At 40.1% G+C, this 12,758-nt stretch overlaps 2 protein-coding genes across 4 annotated transcripts in view; one reads left to right on the top strand and one right to left on the bottom strand.

Moving 5' to 3' along the window:
* Positions 1-7,615, bottom strand: part of aga (aspartylglucosaminidase) — a 31,901-nt gene extending 24,286 nt beyond the window's left edge. The window contains exon 1 of the mRNA XM_055927385.1: positions 7,338-7,615. Coding sequence (XP_055783360.1) covers positions 7,338-7,482 — 145 coding nt within the window. The 5' untranslated portion in view covers positions 7,483-7,615. The remainder of the gene's footprint in view (positions 1-7,337) is intronic.
* Positions 7,349-12,758, top strand: part of si:dkey-237h12.3 (teneurin-3) — a 194,683-nt gene continuing 189,273 nt past the window's right edge. For all 3 annotated transcript variants that reach the window (XM_055927384.1, XM_055927382.1, XM_055927381.1), the window contains exon 1: positions 7,349-7,437. The gene's annotated coding sequence lies outside the window, so the exon portion shown is untranslated. The remainder of the gene's footprint in view (positions 7,438-12,758) is intronic.

The following is a 12,758-nucleotide window of genomic DNA, read 5'->3' as shown; positions in this document are numbered from 1 at the left end:
ACAGGGATCATAATTTCTCCCTGTGGGCATATAATATTAAAACAAAGCAGCCTATGGAGGGTTTTACGCACATCCAAAATGGGAACTGCATGGCTAAAATAATGTGGGCCTGCCTACAATGCATAGACAAAAAGGGAATGTCAGGTCACTGTTTTACTCCTGTCAAACTTTATATTTTAATAAAGCTTTGGTGATTAAGATGTATTTCCAAGTGGTCTCAGGAGCCAAACCCTTTATCTACTTTGCGATTGCATTGGGCAGCACAAAAAAAAGAAGCTTTCATTGAGAGGAGGGGAGGCTATGCTTGGTTTTTAACCAAATAAAATGAATTGGGAAAAAACATTTGTTTTTTATGTTTTTAAATACAAAGTATACAGGCACTCAGGCTACTCTTGTTCCATGTGCATATGGGAAGTGTGCATCACGGCTGGATAGGCTGTGTTTCCGCTGTCAGAATTCATTCCATCACCAACTACGTTACTGCTAAAACCAGCTTTTGGTTGGTCTTAAATATTCCTGAAATTAGCACTTTGTTTTTAAGGACACGCCTACAATATTTCCAACCCCTCCGAACCTGACGTTAGGGCTGGAAAATGCCAGTGCACCAGTTTTTATAGGACAAAATTGCAAACTAATGTGCGTTTGACACTAGCACCGCCTTAACGCCAGACCGAAATAGAGCCCTAGGTTTTACTTTATGCGTCCACTGGCTGGCCACATTGACAGTTGTCAAAACAAGTGTCGATTATCCTAGTTATTACTGTATAAGATGGTTGCCCATTCTACAATGTCAGTCTGTCATTCTCCATTGCTCAACAGATGGACATGCTGTAGACTACAGCTGTTAGTGATTGACAACTTGACTTTTGATCTGGAGGCTGGTCAATACCACATGTCAATCAACAGCTGGTATGAACACACCATTCATTACATTGCTGGTGGAGTAAAAAATATATATATATTTTATTTAACTAGGCAAGTCAGTTAAGAACAAATTCTTATTTTCAATGATGGCCTAGGAACAGTGGGTTAACTGCCTTCATAATGACATATTTTTATCGTTTCAGCTCGGGGATTTGATCTTGCAACCTTTCAGTTACTAGTCTAAAGCTCTAACCACTAGGCTACCCTGCCACCCCAGGTTTTTGTGCAAGGAAGCATTGCTAATAAAAGTTTCCTATTACTTACAAAACATCTGAGATGTTTACTTGTGTGCATTTATTTAATTGTGTCTGGGTGAATTCTTACTGGATGACAAAGCCGCAGAGACTCACATAGTTATCAATGCTATAGCACTGAAGTCCCTTGATGGTTTCAATTGTTGTTGTTTTTCTTCTATTTGTAGATCTAGTGGTCACCCTGTTTCATTTAGATGACAGCATATATTGGACACGATGGCTTGATGACATAGTGGACATGATGACATAAGTACATGATGGCTTGATGAGGATGGCGAAGGAGGAGATGGGACAGTCATACGTTCTGCACCTTGATAAGGTCAAAGACCTCGAGCTTTGAAAATGTGTGTGGGTGTGTGCGTGCATCCTAGCATGTGAATGTGATGCATCATCCACTGCAGTTTGATTGAGTTACAGCATTGATTCTATGTGGTTTCATCTGACACTATAATGACCATTACTTGATTGAATCTAAATGATCATGCAGTCATGTTGTAGCAAGACATGGCCCCAACATCCCAGAGGATGTTCTGTCTGAGGGAGCCTAGGAATGAAAAAGACAAAGGGCCCAAATATTTGCAGAGATCTGATGGGTGCTAAACTGATATAAATCTTATATACAGTAAATTGTGTTTGTAAATGGCAGAAACCCCACGTCCATAGTTAGAGTTTGTAAATAGTGAGGCAAAATGGCTGTTCACTGTTGAAATTTGACCTCAGTATGTTAAGAATACTGTATAAGCCTGGCCAAACATTATTTCAACAGCTTATCTTCCATAATGCAGTATTGTTATAATAATTAAATAGAATGAACATGTATTTCTCAAACTTTGACATATTATACTTTGGGGGTCAAAACCAAGCATTTAATTGTGAGTTCCCGTTCATATTGGTAAAAACAAGTCTGGCAAATGACCCCTGTGGGAATAGTTGTACTCAAAATGTGCAATTGTCATGGATGTTTTTGTGTTCAGCCTGTAGCGTGTTTTACCAAAGGTTATGAATGTATAGGACTGTTATGGAAGTTCCTAATACCATCCACAATTGTTCCCAAAACCTTCATATGGGTGCTAATATTCAAGCAGTAACCCCAATAAAGTATAAAATGTGTCCGTATATGGTGTCATGAAGCAAAGGGGCTGCTTTCCCACAAGTAAGAAGTAGACACAACACGCTGAATATGGTATGATGGTGTTGATACTCTTACAAACTTGTTTAAATTCCTGGTCATGCATAAAGTGTGATATTGAAAACAACAAGATCATTCGGCTTGAAATATTGTGACTTTAGATACTTCTGTTTAGTTATAATATTCAATTCTGTGTTTATAACAACATTTAATAAGAATCCATTCTCTTCCATGTTAATGATTTGGATCAGGATGATGAAACCTTCATGTTAGCTTTACATAGAGCAGACTAAAGCAAAATAAGCAAAATAGCTAAGTTTGCTTTCGGCAGAAATATTTGATTCTCCTCCTCTCTTCCAGCTTCAGCATGGTAACTGTGCCCTACTGTAATGGCCTCCTGTTTGCCTGTCTGTCAGCAGAGAGAGAGGAAGTTGTATGAGTGGATTTAGATTGCATTTCCCCTCCCTTATTGTTATTTTTGGGGAGAATAACAGATTGCTCCTCCACTCAAAGGCAGAAGCAGAAATCACTCTGTGTGTAATGAATCCTTTAGTGTGCCCTCTGCTCGGCTCAAAATGGAATAAATGTGTCATTAGGGACGAGGGTATCATTACCTTGATGAATTACAGAAGGTATAACGATTATGGAAATAGTCATCGACTGATCATCCGTCTCAATTTATTTGTGCTCAGTGCCACTGTGGCCCCGGACTAAAATGGTATCATGTCATGAGTGTACAGCATGTTGACGATGCTGGCCGTGCCCTTACAGCAGTGGGGCTCTTTAGCTCTGGTGTACGTCATCCATCCACTGCTCAACAATGGAGTGGACTGGGTAAATGCTAATTGGTCAATTGACTGGTCTGCATGGCAATTGGCCAAGGGAAGTGCCTCGATCATGCCCTTGGGACACGTACCATGAGTACAATTGCTTCAATATGATTTTATAAGACAATTTTCAGGCTATTTCTATATGTGACCCTTTTATGTGTATGCAAATCTGCACAAAATATATTTAGCCTTCACAATGTTTGTCTGCCTATAAGGGAGCTTGTTCGCCCTGTGTGTGCATATATTTGTGTTTTATCTTAATACACAGACAACAAAATGATCAAGACATTTAGGCCGTCATTGTATCGAATCCCCATGTTGCGAATACATTGTAATATGATTCATTTGCACCACACTATGTCATCTATAATTTGCACCACACTATGGTCAATTTGGTAAGCCTGTGAGACAATAAATCACAGTTATGTCAAGCGTGCTCATTAGACTTAAATTTATGAAAATTGCATGGGATATGAAGATTTGCAAAGGTCCAGACTCAGTGAATGCTGTGTGATAGAGTCTCTCTGGAGAGTTTCTAATCGCTGCTGCAGGAATATGGGATAATGGAGAACATATCTCTTCATTAAATGTGGGTAGGAGGAGTACAGTACAGAAAATTGCAGTATGGTTCATTCAGGCAATGATATACGGGTCTCTGTTTTGTTGCCCCTGCACTTTCAGCACACAGTACTGTATCTCATGCATGTGTAAAAAACAAGTCCCATGTCTTAGTAGAACAAAGGTTTATTACTGAATCACTGTAATCGGCGGAATAATGTTTTTTTGTAAATGCTGCATTCCAACTACTTTGCATTATTTTGAGAAAAGCAGTACAACAGCTACATTAGGTTGTGGTGTGGACTCTTATCTTTTTCAATTTACTGTTATGCACACTCCATGCCTTTGTCATAAATCAATGTTTTTTCTTTCAAAAAAAAACATGTAAACATTCAAAATGATTTTCAATAATCTTTCTAGCTGAGTTAATGTCAAAACTCGCTAGTCACCCATCTTTCAAACACAGCGATTGTATTGTAAGCTACATGAAGCTGTGCCATTTCTTTCAAGTGACATCTTTCAATTGACACTTCTTTCAAAGTCTTATTTTGTTCAACAATATACTGTCACATTTACTGTACTTAAATGATACTACCATGATTGATGATGATGTCGCAGTCTAAAACATTTCTCCTCCTAAGTAACTTTGATTGTATATCCTTTATGGGAGAATGGTCAGTGATTGCTCCATACAAATGTGACAGTCAAAGGCAAGCTTACAAGCCATCAATCATTTGGGCGGCAGGTAGCCTAGTGGTTATAGTGTTGGGCCAGTAACCGAAAGGTTGGTGGATCGAATCCCTGAGCTGACAAGGTAAAGATCTGTCGTTCTGCCCCTGAGCAAGGCAGTTAACCCACTGTTCCTAGGCCATCATGGTTAATAAGAATTTGTTCTTAACTGACTTGCCAAGTAAAATAAAGGTAAAATAATAGAAAAATTCAAGCAGCTGGAAGTAACTTATTTCTGAAGTCAGGTAGTCTTTATGGCGGTTGTTTTTCAAAGTAATTGGTCTTTTGGATTTTACCTAGACTTTTCAATTTAGAATATACCTATTGCGTTTGTTTCATATTTTATTTCCTTTCCACCTCCCCAATTAACTATGTAATTGCTTATTTATCTGCAAAGTGAAATCATTCACTATTTCTTGTCATTTCATGTTTTTTTGGCAAGTCTGACTCAAATGGTTAAATCCCCAACATCTTTCAAACTATTTTAGGTTCTAACAGTGGCGCAATACATTTAATATCAGTGACGTAACATTGTGGGGCTTTTACCTCAGGCAACATTCGAATCCCTTCCGTATAACCAAAGGTGAAAGCTTTGTTGTCCCTTTTGAAGGGATTCGTTTCCATTATACAGCTCCATTTAGTTGTTGAGAACAATACTGTATCAACAAAAGGATACCTCCTCTACACTATGTGGCTAACACACTGTACATACAGTAGAGCTTAATAGCCATTGATACTCTTTAATGCTATGTACCTATTCATGTAACTGACAAAACAGGCCATTTTTTCTGAACATACTGATAGCCTCACGGTGTCTGATTCCACAGTGGCAGATTCCCACATAGAAGCTGGAAATGGAATGAGTCAAGTAGCATCACTGTCCTTATGGCTTGACCCATATGTTTCCTCTGGTGAGTCAGTGCATCTGTATCCCACATGGAGCTCTTTCTTCCTTAATGTATGTATGCTATGCTCCTAGGCTTCCGTGCTGAAGTTTCTAGTTCTTATTGTATATGCATATGAATGCTGGGGCAGCTGCAGAAGTAACAGCAGCAGAGGAAAGTAAGATGGTATTATTTCCAAATGTAATACACAGAGGGCAGAGTTGGCATTTTTGGGACTATTTCATTGGTTCAACACTGGGCAAGCTACAATAATAAATAATCCATTATGATTCAAATATTCTCATTTTAGCCGATGATATGTCAAGTTCCTGTCAGTATCCCAACACTGTGTATGTACTGTATGTTGATAAGAATGTTATTATCTCCAATAGAGGGCATAGTAGACTGTATAGACATGTTAGTGCTTTTGCGGGTGGTAGAGGAACCCAATCCTTCCAGTAGTTCTTAGTTTACAAGGCTCTGAAAATGCATTAGAACATATAACACTGAAATGGGAGAAGGTGAGAAGTTTTATTTACTGTAGCTGTGATCTGAATGGAGCATGGAGGTGAAACTGAAACATGCCTTTTGCGCAAAATAACTGTAAAAACAAATGAGATGTTCGGGTGCTATATGCAATGTGGATACCAGGTAAAGCTGTGTCTGAGTGAAAAATAGTGGGTACTATCATATCACTGAAGTGGTTTGGATTGCCACACCAGGGTCAGACAATAGCAAAAGTGTTAATGATTAAAAGGGATGTTTTTGTCTCTTCAAGGGACTGACTTTCAGAGTTGACAGTTTGCTCTTTTAGCTCTTCACCTCAATGACAAAACTTTGAGGTCCTTCATCTTTTTGTTCAACTGTTGTACTATCCAACACTTTCTTTTAAAAACTAAACTTGGAACATTTTGCAGAAGAGACATATTTGTCCGTTGGAGCCTGTGAGATAGGGGACATTTGTTTTTTACAAAAATGTATCTACTATTTCTTTTTTACTCTGGCATGCCCTTGAGCAAATATTCAAAGGCAGTTTTAGATAGATTTCTGGGCACTTGCCATTCATGCAGATAATGCCATTTGATGAAGGCAACGTTTTGATGTGTTGGGATGATAATGGCGAACCCGAGGTTGGCCTCGTTGGGTAGAGAGAAGCTGTTTTCTGTGATAACTTCATTGCTGCATGTGGTCGAACGTGGGGGAAATTCAGGAAGGGGGATTAAAAAAACTGCCCAGTCAGAGTAGCATTGTTAGTCCCCCTACTGTGCACTGGACCTTCCACAGCTATGGTTTACGTTTCTGATGTGCGAAGGTATTGCAGGACCCCTCTTGTCTTGGAACCTGGCAGAGCCCTTGCCTCAAGAGTTTTTAGGTGGGATTAGTCAGTGCTTTTGTAATTAATGAAACTGCTTTCCCCCCTGTTGATCCTTTAAATGCTAACATTTGAATACCATCAGATTGAGTTAAAAAGTTGTTTATTAATCTTTCTGATTCAAGTAAATTCAAAGCAATAAGCCAAATGTTACATGAGTAAAGAGGAAGGCATGGGTGGCATGTGACACACAAGGGACAGTTTGCAAGGATATCAGAAGCACCCATACAGAAGAGTGGAGCGCACTCAGCCCAGTGGAGGCTGATGGACTCGCTGCGCATTTCCCCTGCTAACAAGTGTATACAGGACAAAACACCAGCATTGTGTAATTGGAGAGCGTCGACTGCACTACTAAAAAGCCTCAATATTAATAAGACGTCCGCATTTACATGACGACCAAAAAGAGGCAGTCTGAATTGCTGCAGGCAAGGGAATTGATAGCTTACCCCTGAGCGGACTAAGATAATTGTAAGAAATCTTGGCAGTATGTGTTCTGACACGTACTGAAATCTTGACATTCAGCACCGCACACCTTCAAACTGCATGACATCGTTGTCTCGTGGTCTGTTATTAAGGAATTTGCAACAACGAAGACTGCTTGGCACACATTTTATTTTCAAGGATATTGAAGGTGTGAGTGCGTGAAATTTCACTCACCATCATCACGGCCGGACAACGCGGTGTGCAAGTTTGGATGTCTCTTGTGGAAGTTGTTCTGCGGCTCCGGACAACGGGACTGTTCAGTTAGTTCCACCAGGTAAGGAAGGGAAAAAACGATTACCTTTGGTGCTGACACATACATGTTTAATTGTCACAGAAATTCTACTATTTTCAATATTCAAATCGATGATTTTATCCACAAACATGGACAAATAATAGCCTAAATAACGTCCGATGTGGTGGTATATGGGCTACAGGTTCATGGCAGTAAATTAGGCCTACTGTTTCTTCAGAACAGATGCGTTTTTTATATATACTTGATCGCATAAGGCATGGATAAAAAAAGGAAAAGTCAATTCAAGTACTTGCTTTAGCAGTGTGGCACACAAATTCGTCCAGTAAACCATTACTCTAGTTCAGACAAGCAGCTCCACCACTCAGTAAATCGGTATTGTGTTATTATTAGCCTATCCATCATCATTCCTATAGGTCGAAGTAAAACGACTGTTCTATGTCCCCTAGATAGTTTGTTCATTCTTGAGTTGATCTGTTCATGGGTCTTACTGTCTGTCTAGATCAGGGATGGGCAACTTTGATGGGGTGGGAGCCACAAAAAATCTGAACTCATCATTAGTGGCCGCTGTGGCTCACGGGTCTGCATATCCACATCCATAACCACACATGCAGTCAACTGATTTGTGCAAACAATCTATTTGTGCAGTTAAACTACTTACTTCTTAACTAAATACAAAATACCAGTAGCCAGGGCCGGTCCTAGCCTTTTGGGGGCCCTAAGTGAGATTTAAATGCAAAGATAAACATTTTACACATTTTGCCATGGGGGCATAGAGAAAATTGTGAAATTTTATGACCATTGTCATGCAATTCTATTAATTTTGCCATGGGGCAGAGATTTTGTTTGCAGTTTTGTTTGCAATTTCCTGCAATTCAACATATTTTGCCATGATTTATGCCATGTTAATATGATATTTGAGTGCGAAAGCTACCTAGCTACTAAATTAGCAAGTTAAATGCACAACTGCAGCATTTGGCATATTTTAAAAAGTTAACTTAATAGTTATAAGATATCTAGCCGGCAAACATTTAGTTAAGAATTCTATACTGTAACTGGATCACCTGGTGCGTGCTGCACAACAGTGAGTAACTCACAAGGCTCCCATCGTTGTGTGCTGGTAAACAGACACCACCTGACTGGGGACTATCGGTAAGCTTCGTAATGGAAAATTATGTGACAGGTGATATGAAGAATGCGATCTTCTTTATCTCCTAACATATTGCACTAATTATAGTTTCAACGGTATTGACAGTATTGAAAAACCATCCCATGGCTTTTTCCAAATACCTCGGTATACGGTATATACGGTATACCGCCCAAGCCTAATATCTAAAATGCACCTTGTGTATTCTACTACTCTACCTCTCAACAGTAAACGCAACATGCAACAATTTCAAAGATTTTTATGAGTTACATTTCAGATAAGGAAATCAGTCAATTGAAATAAATGAATTAGGCCTTAATCTGTGGATTTCACATGACTGGGAACACACATACCTTTAAAAAAAAGTAGAGGCGTGGATCAGAAAACCAGTCAACATCTGGTGTGACCACTATTTGCCTCTTGCAGCGCGACACATCTTCTTTGCATAGAGTTGATCAGGATGTTGATTGTGGCCTGTGGAATGTTGTCCCACTCCTTCAATAGCTGTGCAAAGTTGCTGGATATTTGCAGGAACTGGAGCACCCTGTTGTACACGTTGATCCAGAGCATCCCAAACATGCTCAAAGGGTGACATGTCTGGATGAGTATGCAGGCCATGGAAGAACTGGGACATTTTCAGCTTCTAGGAATTGTGTACAGATCCTTGCGACGTGGGGCCATACTTTATCATTTTGAAACATGAGGTGATGGCGGCGAATGAATGGCACGATAAAGGGCCTCAGAATCTCGTCACGGTATTTCTGTGCATTCAAATTGCCATCGATAAAATGCAATTGTGTTTGTTGTCCATAGCTTATGCCTGCCCATACCATAACCCCACCGCCACCATGGGGCACTCTGTTCACAATGTTGACATCAGCAAACCGCTCGCCCACGCGACGCATGCAAGCTGTCTGCCATCTGCCCAGTAAAGTTGAAACTGGGATTCAGCAATGAAGAGAACACTTCTCCAGCATGCCAGTGGCCATCGAAGGCGAGCATTTGCCCACTGAAGTCGGTTACGCCGCCAAACTGCAGTCATGTCAAGACCCTGGTGAGCAAGACGAGCAAGCAGATGCACTTCCCTGAGACGGTTTCTGACAGTTTGTGCAGAAATTCTTTGGTTGTGCAAACCAACGGTTTCATCAGCTGTCTGAGTGGCTGGTCTCAGACAATCACACAGGTGAAGAAGCCGGATGTGGAGGTTCTGGACTGGCGTGCTTACACGTGATATGCGGTTGTGAGGCTGGTTGGATGTACCTTCAAACTGTCCCTTGTGTGTCACATGAGTGGTGGCATGTGACACACAAGGGACGGTTTGCAAGGATATCAGAAGCACCCATATAGAAGAGTGGAGCGCACTCAGCCCAGTGGAGGCTGATGGACTCGCTGCGCATTTCCCCTGCTAACAAGTGTATACAGGACAAAATACCAGCATTATGTAATTGGAGCACGTTGTTGTACACGTTGATCCAAAGCATCCCAAACGTGGCTTATGGTAGAGAAATGAATATTAAATTCTCTGGCAACAGCTCTGGTGAACATTCCTGCAGTCAGCATGCCAATTTTATGCACACTCATCTTGAAACATCTGTGGCATTGTATTGTGTGACAAAACTGCACATTCTAGAGTGGCCTTTTATCCCTAGCACAAGGTGCATCTGTGTAATGATCATGCTGTTTAATCAGCTTCTTGTGCCACACCTGTCAGGTGGATGTATCATCTTGGCAAAGGGGAAATTCTCACTAACAGGTATGTAAACACATTTGTGCACAACATTTGAGCAAAATAAGATTTTTGTTCATATGCACCATTTCTGTGATTTTTTATTTCAGCTCATTAAACATGGGAACAACACTTTACATGTTGTGTTTATATATTTTTTCCGTATATATACACTGCGTATATATATACACTGCTCAAAAAAATAAAGGGAACACTTAAACAACACAATGTAACTCCAAGTCAATCACACTTCTGTGAAATCAAACTGTCCACTTAGGAAGCAACACTGATTGACAATAAATTTCTACCACTAGAGTGAGAGCACCACCAGCATTCAAAAGTGACCAAAACATCAGCCAGGAAGCATAGGAACTGAGAAGTGGTCTGTGGTCACCACCTGCAGAATCACTCCTTTTTTGGGGGTGTCTTGCTAATTGCCTATAATTTCCACCTTTTGTCTATTCCATTTGCACAACAGCATGTGAAATGTATTGTCAATCAGTGTTGCTTCCTAAGTGGACAGTTTGATTTCACAGAAGTGTGATTGACTTGGAGTTACATTGTGTTGTTTAAGTGTTCCCTTTATTTTTTTGAGCAGTGTATATATACTGAATGTACCAAAAATTAAGAACACCTGCTCTTTCCATGACATAGAATGACTAGGTGAATACAGATGTGTGTGTGTAATGATGTGTAATGATCTCACTAACAGGTATGCAACATTTCTGTGATCCCTTATTGATGTCACTTGTTAAATCAACTTCAAACAGTGTAGATGAATGGGAGGAGACGGGTTAAAGAAGGATTTTTAAGCCTGGAGACAATTGAGACATGTATTGTGTATGTGTGCCATTCAGAGAGTGAATGGGCAAGACTGAAGATTTAAGTAGCTTTGAACGGTGTATGGTAGTAGGTCCCAGGTGCACCGGTTTGTGTCAAGAACTGCAATGCTGCTGGGATTTTCACACTCAACAGTTTACCGTGTGTTTCAAGAATGGTCCACTACCCAATGGACATCCAGACAACTTGACACAAATGTGGGAAGCATTGGAGTCATCATGGGCCAGCATCCATGTGGAATGCTTTCGACACCTTGTATAGTCCATGCTCTGTCGAATTGACGCTGTTCTGAGGGCGAAAGGGTGGGGTGAAACTCAATATTAGGAAGGTGTTCTTAATGTTTTGTACACTCAGTGTGAATGTTTTTGGAAATTTACCCATGGGCTGGCAGTTGCCCATCCCTCGGCCTAGATACATAAATACATGATAGTGAATTACGGCTGGGCCTATTATCCTTTGCCTCTCACAGTAGGCATTAAGTCAATTCTGCATAGGGAAATATTTGTATTGGGATAATGTGATGTTTGGTACTTGTGTGTACGTTGTTATTTGTGACCTGGCAATACCCCTGATTGCATGTATATATAATATTGCATAATGTATAGGCTAATTCATAAGGCATTATAAATGCCTCATATTGCATTATGAAGAGGTTATGCACAGGAATTGTTACCAACACCCCATATGCCTGTTATGGACATATTAACTAATAACAGCCATCAAAAATAATGCCACAGGAGATGTTGCTTGGGGTTGGGACTGCAGTTCATTAAGTCCCCAGTTCATTACACCTTATTACAGCCATTACTTAGCCTACCTATAATTCACCTGATTCCCCCAGTCATGACGGAGAATAATTGATTTCATTTCAGTGTTTTTCTCACTTTGGAGCTGATAGCGCAGGCGGTCACTGAGACCTGGTCCACCTAAATTAAATCAGACAACTTCTAATATATTGCTTTACCACATTCACAATCAGACTTTCAGATAAGCTTTATTGTGATAAAGGAATATATAGGAGTTTCTGGCTTTATACTGAAAAATTTAACACAAATGGTACATCAACTGAACAATGTTTTGCCTATTTTTTGACACTTGTTCACACAAAAGTACATGAAATATATTGTGGGTTGCAAAATATGATGGGCTGGAAGTAGTTTAATTTGATTTATTTCATAGGCCTACAATGTAAATAAGATTTGTATTTCAATCACACATGTCAGTTGCCTCATTTAGGATGGTGTTAACATTATTTATTTTATTTTTTTGAAGACTGTCCAGAGGGGTGGTGCTGGGTGGGACATCTCTCTCCCTCCTGTTATCTTGCTCATTACATTTATATTGTTACTTCCTGTGGACGCTCAATAGTTGATCATATGAAATGTTACATTAGATATGGCAAATAGCATGGCTGAGGCATATGTTTCAACACATCAGAGTAAACATGTGAAGGTTAATGCAGCTTGTCAAACTGTGCACAGATCCCTGGTCCTAGCAGATCGTTTTTATGGCATCATTTGCTTTGCATAATTGCTGGCCTCAATCTTCTACTGTTAACACACAGCCTGCTACTGTTAATACACATCCTGCTACTGTTAACGCACAGCCTGCTACTGATAACGCACAACCTGC

Source organism: Salvelinus fontinalis, chromosome 6 (assembly GCF_029448725.1).
Source record: "Salvelinus fontinalis isolate EN_2023a chromosome 6, ASM2944872v1, whole genome shotgun sequence".
Classification (NCBI taxonomy): domain Eukaryota; kingdom Metazoa; phylum Chordata; class Actinopteri; order Salmoniformes; family Salmonidae; genus Salvelinus; species Salvelinus fontinalis.
The sequence above is the reverse complement of the archived record's forward strand: the minus strand, read 5'-3'. Positions and strand labels throughout refer to the sequence as shown.